We start from the raw sequence: 15,082 nt of genomic DNA, 5'->3' as shown, positions 1-15,082 counted from the left end.
ATATATATATATATATATATATATATATATATATAAAAGAGACTCCGTTTCTGGTGTGGCTCGTGATGCACTGTTGTTAAAATATGGTCGAGTATGGGAACTATTTCCTTAACATAGCTGGAAGAAATAAGTTGCATCCATAACGCTTGAGGCCCAAAGTCCTGGTCCAATCTATGGAAGTCCTTTCAAGTTGAAAGCCTGGGAGCTAGAGATGAGAGAATTACCTAAAACCGCACTAACGCCGGTTTTGTGCAAATTACATAATAGAAAGCATGGTGGATGGCTATGACCATGAAAGAGAAATGATATAATACCTCCCTAAAAAAAAGAGAGAAATCATAAATACTTGTGACCCCTCATTCCATAAGAACATGAGTTAGGTAGGACTGCTTCAGCTTCAAATGTTTTCTGGTGAGAATCAATAAAAGACCTCTCAAAATGATAATTGGTTGGTCATCATCTAAGTGTATAGAACAGCTAGAAACCAAAAATTTTGAATTTTTACATCTTTTATTCATGCATCAGATAAAAATAAAACTAACAATTTCAACCATGTTTGCCTATATCATGTTCTATTTTGATCTATGGTTTATATTTAGATTAGCAGAAATTTAACTTGGACATATGGTAAAATATTTAGATCATGATCAATAGATGAAAAGCAAATCAAATAGTTTATTCTACGTTTATGTTGAGTAGCAAAATTGCAACAATTCAATTTTATCAAGATATTTCTAAGAGCATTAAGCTCCAAATGCTTCCCAATCAAAATCAATGAAAGACTCTGAAATGAAAAACCACATCATTGATTGCAAGTTCTATGACAATTACAGACCCTATTCCCTGTCACATGATTTTTAAAACCATCACCCCAACTTAGTCGATCTTGACCATCAAACATAGATCTTGGCAAAATTACAATCTCCTGAAGAAAACATGATGGAGAAATGGTCGATTCCAAGAGCCATCATCACTCAGAAATACATTGACAGCCATATAACTGGATGCAATTTATATCAACAGGAAAAATCATTCTATCAAAAGAGACCGAGAAAACCCATGGGTTATATAGAATAGAAATAGTATCAACTTTAGCAGCAATACATGAAAGCACCGATTAATTTAATGAATTTCTATGCCATGAGGCAAGTAAGGAACCTTATAGATATCCTAAGCCACATGAGATTGGAGTAGCATAACGCAAAGTACATACTATTAAATAAAATTTTAACTAAAGATAATTAAGATCTAACTAGAAGGAAAAATTATAAATAAAAGAATTAGAATAAAACTAAAATTGTTATGATAGCTAGAAGGCATCACACATTTGTTTGTACTAGATTTTCAACATCTTTAAGTTATATTGTATTGCCCAATTCCTCTTTGGTTGGAAGTCATACATCGTCAAGATCTTACTCGAACTATTTTGAGTTACAAAATCGACCGCTAGCTAGGTGGCACCTGTCTACTGAAAAGCTGCGTAACATATCTTGCCACCATAACAAAAAGAAAATAATATTATGATTGATCTTTTGTTCTCTCTCAAATTAAGCTGGATTTTTGAGTGAACCATATTGTATCTTCGTGTACCTTATCTATTTTATTCTCTATTTTAGTATTTAATTCATTTATTCCCGGAGTTATAATAAAATAAACTTAAAATATTAAGAAAATTATTAATGACTATAATCTTTAAAAGCATCTTTAAGGATTAAGTCCCTTAATAGTAAGAACTATATAGCTTATTATTAAGATCATGTAGGAATTAATCTCTTAAATGAATGTATTAAAAGATATAACAAATATAAGGTGATAAAATGAATCTTTTAAAGGCATCTTCTAAATCTACCAAAAAGAAAGTCATTTTCCAAAAATAGATATTAGAATACTAGTTTTATTTCTAATTAATAAAAAATGGTTTTCGAGCAATGTAATGAAGACAAAGTAATATGCAAGTTATTTTTTTTGTGGTTTGATACAATGTATATAGTCATAAACAATTATACAAATTATCAAAAAAATAAAATTATATTATATTAAATAAATAATAATAGAAATATTTACATAAATTAATTCACCAATTATCAAGAATTATATAGACTGTCATATAGGTCATATAGGAAAGAACTCCCCTAAAAGAATGTAGTCAAAAAATTATCAAAGTTACATAGTTATTAAAAAAATAAAGACAATAAATTACCACCATATTCCTTTGAAAAAAATATATTTAGAAATGTGTAATTTTACAAAACGAATTACTTCATTGAACTTGTTTCTTATAATGATGAAGAAATTATTGAAACTTATGATTGGTGAAGGATCTATTTCTAATATATTTCTAGAAATGAAATATACACAAGTTAAACTTTTTCCTAAAATGAGACTAATGTGATTCATATAACCATTAAGAGAAATATATATAAGTAAAGCATTTAATCAAATGCATGGTATATGGCTTTCCCACTAATTTGCTTATACAATTCCATCAATGATGTTGTTATTTTACATAATAGTGAAAATTAATGACTTTTACCTAATAGCATTTGAGTATATCTTTCTAAATATTCGAGCACATTTAAGTTATTTTTTGCCCATTTAAAAATATATAAAATAATTATAAGTAAAATGTGTGACAGCTAACACCTTAATCTTTTTCACAAGTAGCACCTAACACAAGCATCTTTTTCGAGACGTGTCAATTACTATTTTCTTTTTCTATTTCGTGTCAGAAATCTGTAGTTGTACAAACTGGCATGGGTTGGTGTTGCAGTCTTTAGAAGTTATTCATATTTTTTTAAGGTCTCTTTATGTGAAACGCAAAAAGTAAAGGAGGGGTTATGGACGGTTCAATCTTGGTTCAAGACCTCATGGGAACATTGCCTTTCAACTAGATTGCGATGGAAGAAACAAAAAAGGTGTTCTCAATTGATTTTGAACCACAAACATTGAACTCCGATCAGTTGAAGCAAGCTAGGGTATAGATTTCCTTATTGATTATCACATATATTTAATTCATACTATTTCTACATTTATACTAAACATGTCTTTGGTATCTATGCATAATTTCTTTTAATAGTATCAAAATTATGACATTGTATCATGTATTTGGTGTAGATCTATGATTGCAAAGGGAAAAGATTGTTAGTTTCTTATTTTTTTCTTGATTTCATTTTTAAATGAAAAGGATGTAAATTCATGTTATAGTGGATAATTTCATCATGAGAAATTAAGGGTTGATTTCTGTGTATGCATTTTGTAACCATTTATATGATTTACTCATTTGATGGCTGATGAATGTCTATAATATGTTAGAGAATTTTGTTGTTGCCTTTTTCTTTGATCTTCATAAATGATATATGGCAACCTTGAATATTTTTTTCTTATATGCATACTCTAAATTTGGGGCTTCGGGAGATAGAGATGTATGTATACGTTCTTATATATTCTGCTACAAAGAATAAGGATGTCAAGCTTTTACAATAGCATATTCCAACATGTTAAGCACCTAAGACTTGAGCTGCTCTTGAAACTCTTATATTAGCAACATCTTCTTTTCGCAAGATAATTAACAAACCAATAGTTAATTTTGGAACTCTTATATACTTTGATTAATATATCAAGTGATGTTTCAAACAAATGCTATTGGTACCTATCACTCCCATGATAATTTTCCTTGCTAGGATAGCATAGGCTTGAAACTCCATGATTTAGCCATTCCCCTATGAATCTTGTAAATTACACCAATCCCTTGGTGTCGTATATAAATGAGGGACATTTTGTATATTTAGGATATACCTAGTACTATTCGAAAGAAAAAATATCTAAAATAAGTATTTGTGAAAGTGTTATATAACTTATTTTTTGTCGGTTCTTAACTGCCACCAACATGTAGGAAAGAAATTGCCTTTGACAAATAGTTGTTAATTTCTTACAGTTTGCTAGTGAAAAATTAATTATTACTATGTCCTACATATGTGAAAGCAATTTTTTTTTGATAAATGGTTATCAATGAGTTTCATGAAAAGGGAATAATTGATTTATTGCAAGTCAAAAGGATATTGCTTACTTTATAATCAATAAAAATTGCTCCAAGTGGTGCCAAATCTTTTATTTGGAGATATCAATTGATGACGTAAGAAAAAATATTTATATAACTACGTAGTTGCTTCATTGAAACGATCTAAGATTTGTTTTACTCAGGCCTTGAACTTATTCTTTGTTTGCAACTGTGGTAACTTTATTGTGCTTAAAGATTATTTTGTCCATAAATGATATAAATTAGTAATTTTTATCTTTCTTTGAGGAAAAGGAGGGAGACAAATTGTACAGTAAATTATCCAAGCAATGCTTAAGTTTGGAACCTCTAGTTGCAGTAAAGGTTAGTCTTCTAAAAGCTACATAATGCATCTAAACTTGCAAAAGGAAATGACTTTTAGAAAGGAGAGTTAAAGATTGGAGCATTCGATTAAAAGTTGTGTGCTCTAAATTATACCATTTACATAAACTTTTTCTGGGAACGACAAAGGTTCGACGATAGAAATAGCATTGATCTATATCTATATCTTCAGCCAATAAAATAATTTATTTACAATCCCAATCTAATGGGATTATGCACTTTCTCATTACTTGTAGATGAACGCATTGATTCTTTACTTGTGTGCATCCAATGCTGCCTTCCAGACTGTTACATTTAGTCACGACATGAGACTACATCATTATTTACATAAATTATAAATAATTATGGAATATAGATTAACAGATACTTTTATAACCATACAGTCTCTTTGTGCTTGAACTTTTTTAGTGAAAGATGATGGACGTTTCTTCCATTCATGCTACAAGGCTAGATTTTCTTACATAATCCAACCTTATCATTTTTTATTTCTAATGCATTCTATTTGCTTCTTAGTTTTCTCATATCAATTATCTCTCTAAATTTGATTATTTTAATAACTTTATTTGCTACAGGAAGCAGCCTTATACTTATTAAATACCAAAAGTTCTGAGGAAGCTCAAAAGATTTTCACCGGAACTTCTGAGAAAGCCCAAGAAAATTTCATAGAGGTAACATAAGTGGGTTAAGAGTAATCCAATCGAATTATTTATATGTTTGATGAAGTAGCATCATAGGATACGCGAGCACACACACAAAGATATGGAAGAATGGGAAAAAGATGATTAACAGATACTTATTTGAATATAGATGGTAGAGTATCTTGCAATTTGAATACCATATGTAACACAATGTCCATTTAAGAGTAAACATGATGGTACCTAATGTAACTTTGATCAATTTATTTCTAATCTCGAAATAAAGAAAGAGAATAGTTAATTTATTTTTTATTTTGAAATTATCCAATAGATAAGTTATAAGAGGTGGAAAGAATACATGCATTCGCTGAAATATTGGAGATTAATGAGTTTTTAGTGGATTATAGGGTGTGAATTCAAAGATTCAAGAAGCACAAGGAAAAAAAAACGGATGCAATGGGTGCTGATGATGACACTAATTTGGTTCAAGAAATAAAGAATAAGAACATGCATGGAAGCAATAGGCTCTGGTGATTATGTAAATGATGACACTAATAATTTGGTTCAAGAAATAAAGAATAAGAACATGCATGGAAGCAATAGGCTCTGGTGATTATGTAAATTTTGAAGAAGAGTCAGACAACACGTCTAGTGATGATTCCCTGGTTCCTACTCTTATTATTCATGCAGAAAGAGATGTCTTTTCAGTTCCTTTTTAGATCCATCATTTAGTCCATAATCAGTTGTATATTTAAGGATTTGGATCAACTCTCTCTCTCTCTCTCTCTCTCTCTCTGTGTGTGTGTGTGTGTGTGTGTGTGTCTGTATGTTGTTTTCACTCTTAAATCTTTGAATAAGTATCCTATTTGAAATAAGAATGGAATTTGAATACACTTTTCATGGCTTTGCTTTAGATTCAACTACCTACATTGACAAATATAAGCAGAATATAGGACAACTTATGTTCTTCCCTTACAAGATCATATTTTCACTTTATGATAACCATTTCTTATGAGCCTACATGACAAAATCTTTTTGAGTGAAACTTTAAATTCATCATCGCAATGGAGGGGATTGTGATTGGAAGAAATAAGAAGAAAAATAATTATACAGATTAATATAAAATATATAACCTTTAAACTTAATCAAAAGATACTTCAAACACATCCTCAAAACCTTAATATCTTGGTTTTGTGTATATTAAGAAATTGTAAATTACACTCTTCAAATAGCTAAGCAAAGCCAAGCATTTGTTTTTCATATATTCATATACCCAATCAATCCTGTAACTAACTTTAATATCATAATTAAGCTCCATTCAATCATTCAAGTTTGCAGCATTTTTTCCATTAAATACTTTTTCAGGGTCAGTATTTTCTAGATCAGGATTTACTAAGGTCAAGATGTTGTATTCTAGAATTCTTTTGATTTTCCTAAAAATGTAAAAGTGTTTTTCATGGTCTATATATGTAACAACCCAGGATCTCACCCAAAATGGCTAGCCGGAAATTATTATTTGGGTTCCTTGATCCTGTATAAGTACCCAAGATCTACCCAGCGAATAACCTATGTGGGACTAAACACACGCCCGCACGGATCCTTACATACTCCCCCGTTCAAGCCCTGACGTCCTCGTCAGGCTAAGGGTTCAAATCTATTCGAATCTAATCACAAACACCACGATCAGTCCGTGGTCAACCCCAATGGATCCGTGCTGCAGTGTCCCCTAGTCCACATAGGTTATGGGCCGGGTCTGCTCTGATACCATTTGTACGGTGTGAGGCCCAATAGTCCCACATCGGAAAGACTCGTTCCAGAGCCTGGGCATATGAGGCGAGTGTCTCCTAATCCTGCAGACGCGTTTTGGGTGGAAAACAAAACCAGGAAGAGGTGAAGGACGCTTGCGTGAAGCCCCAGAACCGGACAATATCTGGCAGGGGAGCCCCGTGTTCCCCCCTCATGTGGCCCCCACGTGGGCACTAGGTGCCTCACGTGCCTCGCAGAGGCGGGGGCGTGACATTTGGTATCAGAGCCGAGGACGACTCTTGTCTGATAGTGGGAAGGGCGTGAGGCCCAATAGTCCCACATCGGAAAGACTCGTTCCAGAGCCTGGGCATATGAGGCGGGTGTCTCCTAATCCTGCAGACGCGTTTTGGGTGGAAAACAAAACCGGGGAGGGGTGAAGGACGCTTGCGTGAAGCCCCAGAATCGGACAATATCTGGCAGGGGAGCCCCGTGTTCCCCCCCTCATGTGGCCCCCACGTGAGGCACTAGGTGCCTCACGTGCCTCGCAGAGGCGGGGGCGTGACATATTTATATCATGCAGGATTGGCGTACAAGGATTCTTACTGGGCTGTAAAGTTCACCCCCCTCTTCTTCTTTTTCTTTACCAGAGTTGCAGGATGCATAGATTTGGATGGGATGGGCGCAGAGTGCGAGTACCAGAGTTATTAGTTAGTTAGTTTGTTTATCCTTCTTTGATGTCGATGAACATTTGAAGACTTTGTAATTGAACCAATTTGTTTATTTGGACATGTCGGATTTGTCTATTTGAATTATTAAATTAGTTGTGGATTTATTGGAATTTTTGTTAATCATAGGCCTTGCATAATCTTTAGGGCACTGCTCTAGGGCTCATGCGGCCGGTCGCGTACCGGACCCGGGTGCTGGGTTCGGGGCGTGACAATATATAAAGGCTTGCAATTAGTTTTTCAAGCTCTGCATGTTTTAAAAATAACAAATTATCTATTTTGAGTTTCAATAACTACGAGACTAGATTTTTTTTCTATTTCTTGCATTTATAGCACAAGATAAAAGATTGCATAGTTGATGTTTTGCAATTAAAATGAGACTTTAAGTTTTAAGTCTTTTAATCCATGAGGGATGCTTAAGTCTTATAAAAGGATGCAAAATCCTATAAATCAACTCACAATGCTTTAGTCTTGTAAAATAATCAACAACCATGTGTTAAGAGAACAAATTAGACACAAACATCATATCGATCATCAACTGAAGTACTATATTTGTGTGTGATGGATATGGCATGAGCAAGTTGCATGCATATTCATCTAATGGAGGCCTTTAATCATCACTCACCTTCTTATTATTAAATTAAAATGAGGACTATAAAAAGTATTCAACTATATCTTGCTATGAAGAAGCCATTCTGTACACAGCAACAACAAAGATTGAATTTAAGCAAAAAAAAAAAAAAAAACAACAAAGATTGAATCATACTCCGAAATCATGTTTGATTAAGAACATGAATCCGCTCTGCCACCATGAGAAAACTGAACCAGACCGTGTGGATCGATGGATCCAGACCGGACCGGAACTAATTCGTCTCTACGGTTCACATAATTTTAAGAGGACGAGCGGGGTTTAATAGCTCCTCCCCCAAATCTAGGTTTCCGGCCGACACCCAAACTAGGGTTTTTGGAAACACAGGAGGAGAGAGAAGAGAGAGCCTCGTCGATGCCGAAGAAAGGGGCCTCCGTCATCGCCATTAGATCGCTGTCGGCGCTTGCCAAGGTCAGCTCCTCTTCTCCTCCCCCTCCGCCCTCGCCTCTCCTCTCCCGCCCCTCCTCACGTCCTCTTAGTTCTTCGCAGAAGGACCTCGCGGACGCCGTCAAGGCGTCGCTCTTGGTCCTTCGATTCCGGAGGCTGAGCACGGCCGTGCAGAGGACCGATTTCGCCGCCGACCCTCCCGGCGGCGGCGAGCGGGAGGTCGCCGGAGATTCCCATCCCGGACTCAGTGTCTCTTACCCGCAGAGCCCGCATGGGTTCTATGACGAACACTCTTATCAGCAGAGAATCGATGGTGTTCATGGAGGAAACCCAATTCCGAGCCCCGACGGGTACCAACGGTGGAATCTTGGTGAGGGTTATGGGGGAAACCCCAATGGGTTTTATAGGGGGAACCTTTTGAGACAGGGGGCAGAGCGCTTCCCTATGAATTCACATGAGAATAATGGTAGAGTCGTTGGGGAACGCTATCAAAAACCTGACGGGCATCATGGAGGGAATGTAGGACAGGTGACCCAGAGGAATCCTGATGGATTTTATAGCCAAGAATACTATCAGAATCTTAACGGGCATCAGAGAGTGGATACTAATGGTTACAACACGGTAGGAACTGGAGAGCCACATATGAATCCCGGTGGGTTCTATGGAGAAAACCATGGAGGGTTTCAGCAAGACCCTAACAGGCAATATGGTTATAATCCAGGGCAAAGTTATCAAAATCCCAATTTTTATCACAGAGAGAGCCCGAGAGGTGATATCCAAGATAATATGCAAAGGGTTTATGATGAAAGAGCTGGAGATATCCATCAGAGACCAAATGGGCATTATTTAGAAAGACCTGGGGATTTTCAGCAGAGCCCAATGGGGTATCAAGCCGTGAACCCTGTTAATCCTCAGCAGAACTCTGCTTTTTTCCATAGTGAAATTGGATATTCTCAACCAATGAGTTTTTCCCAAACTAGGGATGGATTGCCTGCTAGTGATTCTTCTGAAACTGGTGAGAGTGGTGGCTATAAGGGTACTATTGATGAGCTTGATGAATTCTGCAAAGAAGGGAAGATGAAAGAAGCTGTGGAAGTTTTGGCTTTACTTGAGAAAAATGGTGTGGTTGTGGACCTCCATAGATATTTGCAGTTGATTCAAGCATGTGGGGAGGCAAGGTCTCTAGAAGAAGCAAGAATTGTCCATGATCATCTGGCACGGACAATGGTTCATGTTGAAGTTGGGGTTCATAACAAGATTTTGGATATGTATGCCAAGTGCGGTTCGATGATTCATGCTTACCAATTGTTTGAGAACATGCCCCAGCGGAACTTGACATCTTGGGATACTATGATTATGGGTCTTTCTAACAATGGTCTTGGAGAGGATGCAATTGATCTTTTCAGCGAGTTTAAGCAGAAGGGATTGAGGCCGGATGGACAAATGTTTGTCACTATTTTTGCTGCTTGTGGCATTCTCGGAGCAGTCGATGAGGGAATGTTGCATTTTGAATCGATGCAGAAGGATTTTGGAATATCTCCTTGCATGGAACATTATGTGAGCATTGTCAGTATGCTTGGAAGTGCTGGTTACTTGGATGAAGCTCTTGAGTTTGTTGAACAAATGCCTGTTGAGCCAAGTGTAGATGTTTGGGAAACTCTAATGAATCTTTGTAGAGTTAATGGAAATGTGGAACTTGGGAATCGATGTGCAGAAATTATTGAGCAGTTGGATTCTACTTGGCTAGATGAACAGACTAAGATTGGTCTTTTGCCTGTGAAAGCTTCAGACCTGGCAAAGGAGAAAGAAAGAAAGAAGGCTAATCTACTTGAGGTTAGAAGTAGGGTACATGAGTATCGGGCCGGGGACAGGTCCCATCCTGAGCATGAGAAGATTTATGCGCAGATAAAAGGTTTGGCACCACAAATGAAGGAGGCTGGCTATGTTCCAGAGACACGATTCGTGCTGCATGACATTGACCAAGAATCAAAGGAGGAGGCTTTGCTTTATCACAGTGAGAGGCTGGCTGTTGCTTATGGGCTTATGACTAGCCCTGCACGTTCACCAATTCGAATTATAAAAAATCTTCGTGTTTGTGGAGATTGTCATAATGCTATGAAGATCATATCAAAACTTGTTGGCCGTCAACTTATTGCACGGGATGCCAAGAGGTTTCACCATTTCGAGAATGGGGTCTGTTCTTGCAAGGATTATTGGTGATATGGAGCATGTAAGTTTCTATTATGCTAAGCTCTCCCCCTTTCCTTTCTTTATAGAGTAAGAACAGAGTGCTTCCAATGAAAATGCGATAATTATTGTTGTTGTGTGCTCCATGTTGCTAATGTAATGAATTTGCTGGTTGTATTAAGGAACCCTCAGGGCAATTGGTAAAATAATGCCATCATCTTCTTAAATAATGTCCCATATCTAAATGGAGTCAAAAATGTTATGAAGGGAGCAAAATTCTCAATTCTTATGCTATAGCCAACCTTTCCATATGTGAATATCTCATGCCTAACATTTCCTTATGTGTTATGCGAAATCTGCTATTCAAGTTTCTCCGCAGTGAATGTCAACCAATCATATAACATGTGTGTCCAATATGTTAAAGATATCTATTAGTGTGTGATATGGGAGGCATTTATTAGCAAAAACTAATTAGAGTAGCTGTGTTTGGTTCCTAAATACTTTTAGCCAGCAATTACCTTATTCAAGTAGGTACTCATTTCTTGTTAATTGGCTAAAATTATTCGGCCCTCCCTCCATTGAATAGTTTTAATCATGTTAAAACTGAATAAGGATGAAAAAGATGCTTTCTATTTTATCTGAAATCTCAAAAATGTTACATTTGATTCAAGAGCCAAAATAGTTATTTGGCTGTATAAACATGAAAAAAAGTTGAACAAGTGAACTTTATTGAATTTATTCATGTTTTCAGAACCAAACATGACTTAAGAATAAAACATATTGTGGGTAAGTGAGATAGCAATCATGTGAACAATGACCTTAATCCATTTGCCCATTCTGAACTTTACTGGCTGTCAAAATATCAACTAAAGCCCCCATATCAAAGCAAAGCAATATAAGATCATCCCTTGAAACCAGACATGGAATATAAATATCAATAGAAGAGATGAATTTCCCACACAATATAATACATGTTCCAAGTATGATGGACTTTAATTTTTATGTTGATGGGTGAATTATAAAGTTTAAGTAAATGATAAAGAATTGTTTGGCATATATTGCCATCTTTAAGGAAGATTCAAGAGGACTTCAATATGGAAAGATATATTAGTTTGTGTTGAAGGTCGTAAGAAAGAGAAGCAAAGACCTAGAATAACATGGAAAGAGGTTATGAGGAAAAATATGGCAAATAAAAATTCCCTATGAGCATGACTATGTTGGAATGATCAACTTGACTTAGAAAATTTAACTCTGTCTGCAATCACCGGCTAGTAAATCTTTTCTGAGTGTGAGAGAGTTCTGTGTACATGTGTCTATCACTATTCTCTTCTGAATGTTTTCGAATCAATTAGCTTGGTAAACGTGATCCCAGACTCTACTGTTCACTGATTTTTTTGTCAGATAGACTTTCTCAATCTCTTTCCATAATAAACCTTCATTTTCTTGTTGGTACCTTCTGCAGTTTATGATAGAGGAGGAAAAGCAAAGGTTTGAGGGAAGGTTCTGGACCACTCAATGTTAAGTTTTACAAATATTAAATGGCATCCATATTGATGGATTAATCACCTAAATGTTTAGAACTTGTTCATGGTGCGTATAGCCTAAAACATATTCTATGAAGGAAAGCAGTATATGATACACTTATATCGACCATTAGCTTGTCAGTTTGAAAACATAGCTTTTGATGATACTTGGTGGGGAGGATTTGAACATGAAACCTCTCTCAGAAAATTCTGAAGCTTAGTTGTGGATTTGACTGTTTGATGATGTCAATGCAGATAATTTTGAAGAAGCAAAAGGAGGTGTTTTCTTCCTGCTACTCTGGGGTGTGATTGTTTCTTTAAAAGGAGATGAGGCCTTTAGTTACTTAATTCTTGGCAAACCATTTCTTTTTAAAATAATGATCTCTTTGACATATTTGCGTACTGATTAATGCATTTTGTTTGGGGTTGGGTTCCTTTTTCTTTTTTCTTTTTTCTAAGTAGGGAATAATTAATATATGATATCTTTGATTAGGCTACAACTTCTTCTTCCTACCATAATCAGGTAAATTCCTGGAACATATTTGACAAAAAAACAATTATCATACATGGAATCTTTAGTGTCTTCACCTGCCATTCCCTTTTCCACTGTTCTCTGTCTTTCTTTAGCTTCTTGTCTGCAACCATGTGCCTTTCCCCCGTTTGGGCAGCATTCATAGTTTGAACGTTAACCCATCATCTATGAACATCATCAGAACTTCTCCTGATAAGGTTTCTGTCATTGAACTTGTAGGTTGCAGCCTTCATGACACCATAAGGGAAGGCATGAGGAAGCTACATGAGGCAGTCCTCTAATGTTGAGCCTTCTGGCTTCTGTGAGCCTTCGATATTTATGTTTTGTCAGGGAGATATCTGTGCTTGCATTGCTATTCACGTCTGCATGAGAGAGAATTTGTGAAGTGTGGTAGAAAACTTGACAAATGATGAGCAATAGCGTTGTTACAATAGTTCTTCCATCCATCAATCAACAAGTCATTTTTTAACCTTTCCTGTATTTGTAGCGGCAGTGAAAGACCCTGTAGGGTTGCAACATGAATTTATCTGTTATAGCTTAGATTAGAAACAAATATAAACTCAGTGACTATACTCCTGCGAGAATGATCTCAAAAACATGGCTTGCGTCAGCTGCCCCCTTTTATTTTTCCATTTGTTACGTTTGCACAGCATCTGATGAGCTTAACCTTAACAATTGATTCCAGATTTTGCTGAATGTGAGAGATCTGCGTACTGTTGTTCCTATGCAAAAATATTTAGCTGTGCTTTTCCCATTTCAGACAGTAGTATTAGAGTTGACAATGGTAATGGTGCTAAAGAGCTCGACGTGGTAAACCAGAGAATGGAGCAGTTAGTATCATTATCATATTCCCAGCCTTTTCTTGACAAATTAAAATTGGCTATAGGGCTTCAAGTCAAGAAGCCATTTCTGTAATTATAGTAGTTATCCAATACCAAGGAATATTTACCAAACTTTGTGAAATCACCTTAGTTTGTTAAACTCTTTGAGTATCCTCGATTGATAGAAATGTTGATAGAATTCCCAGCTTCTTTTTGAAGGAAATGGAGGGCCAAGGCGCACCTTTTATTGATGGATTAAAGTATACAAGTGGAGGTACAGTACAGAAAGGATTAGGCTACATCTCAAGGACCTAATAGTCTACTACAAAGCATCTTCACACTGTGATGGCTGCTAAGATTACAGAGAGGCTTCCAAAGAGATTTCAGGATGCATGATTCTGTGGAAGACACACTTCTGTGAGCTCTGTTGTTGCATGAATTTTCTTTTTCTTATGCTCAACAAATAGCTAGGACCAGTTGATCCCAGCCAGCCTGTAAATCCTTCTGAATCTTCTGTCTTCTCCAGTCCCGTCACAGATGAGGTACATTAGAAAAATTTACATTGATTCGTAGCTTCTTCAACTTTATCTTTCGCCATATATAGATGTCATATGCATATAAAAAAATTGGATGTATGTTATCTTCCTGTAACTTTTCTAGAATTCAAAAGGGTGTTTATGTTTATAGCATGAATGGGAATTACCTGAATTCCCACGGTGGGAAAGATGGAGACCTCCTGCAAACTTTTTGAGACTTTCCTACTTGGTTTGGTTTGTGGCCTTGTGCATTACCTAAAAACAATCAACTCTTAAGAACTCACAAAATAATCTAGATATGTAATGAATTAAATATAAGTTATATTTAATGGAAATCATGACGAGGCCCACTATTTTGCACTGGTTTAGATAGCTCTTTGGCTTCAGTTTTGGCAAGAATTATCAATGTTTTGCCAATCACAACCGCTCGTTTCTATGGAACTTATTCATCAAGCACTAATCTCGGTGCACCGGTATAAAAATAAGTGGCTATGATTATTGGTGTGTATGGCCATATAGTGCACGCTGTGTAGGATATAATATCTCTGGCTAAAGTCATGGTAAAGGTGACAAAGCATCCAGATTATCAATATCCAACAATTAGTGGCATTACAAAGCTACTCAATTGATATCTTGAGACGATTCTAAAAATTTGAAGCAACAGAGGGCATAAGGGAAATCGTGCGTTAAGAAAAGGGAAAATCCCAGTGCCCTTTCTCAGACATCTTTCTCTTGTTTTAGCTTTCGGGGGAGATATCAAATGCTTGTTGAAAGACAATTTCCCAAAAATCACCCGGATAGAAGGAGCATTTTTAAGGATCTCCTCCTGTCCTTGTTCTGAAATAAAAGAAACAAATTTAAATGTATTCCATATAACTGCATAATTTTGGTCTTAACACTGCTGTGGATCCAACCTTAAACCAACACTTTGCCAAACCCAAGGTT

The 15,082-nt window shown here is 36.1% G+C and overlaps 1 protein-coding gene across 8 annotated transcripts; it reads left to right on the top strand.

Moving 5' to 3' along the window:
- Positions 1 to 8,400: 8,400 nt before the first annotated feature.
- On the top strand, positions 8,401 to 14,290 carry LOC120111010 (pentatricopeptide repeat-containing protein At4g32450, mitochondrial-like). Of its 8 annotated transcripts, none has more exons than XM_088701552.2 (3): positions 8,410 to 8,562; positions 8,641 to 10,768; positions 13,000 to 13,412. In XM_088701552.2, exons 1-2 carry the CDS (start codon positions 8,506 to 8,508, stop codon positions 10,756 to 10,758), a joined length of 2,175 nt encoding a protein of 724 aa, XP_088557678.2. In that variant the 5' UTR covers positions 8,410 to 8,505; the 3' UTR covers positions 10,759 to 10,768; positions 13,000 to 13,412. The 8 variants fall into 8 exon arrangements, with proteins under 8 accessions (XP_038983202.3, XP_038983203.3, XP_088557675.2 ...); XM_088701553.2 differs by lacking the exon at positions 13,000 to 13,412 and adding an exon at positions 12,188 to 12,640; XM_039127274.3 differs by having other exon boundaries at positions 8,401 to 10,768.
- The last annotated feature ends 792 nt before the right edge of the window (positions 14,291 to 15,082 follow it).

The sequence above is a fragment of the Phoenix dactylifera genome, chromosome 7 (assembly GCF_051530095.1).
Source record: "Phoenix dactylifera cultivar Ajwa chromosome 7, Ajwa_hap1_PhDact_Kaust_v1.1, whole genome shotgun sequence".
NCBI lineage: Eukaryota > Viridiplantae > Streptophyta > Magnoliopsida > Arecales > Arecaceae > Phoenix > Phoenix dactylifera.
This window is presented reverse-complemented; position numbering and strand designations above follow the sequence as displayed.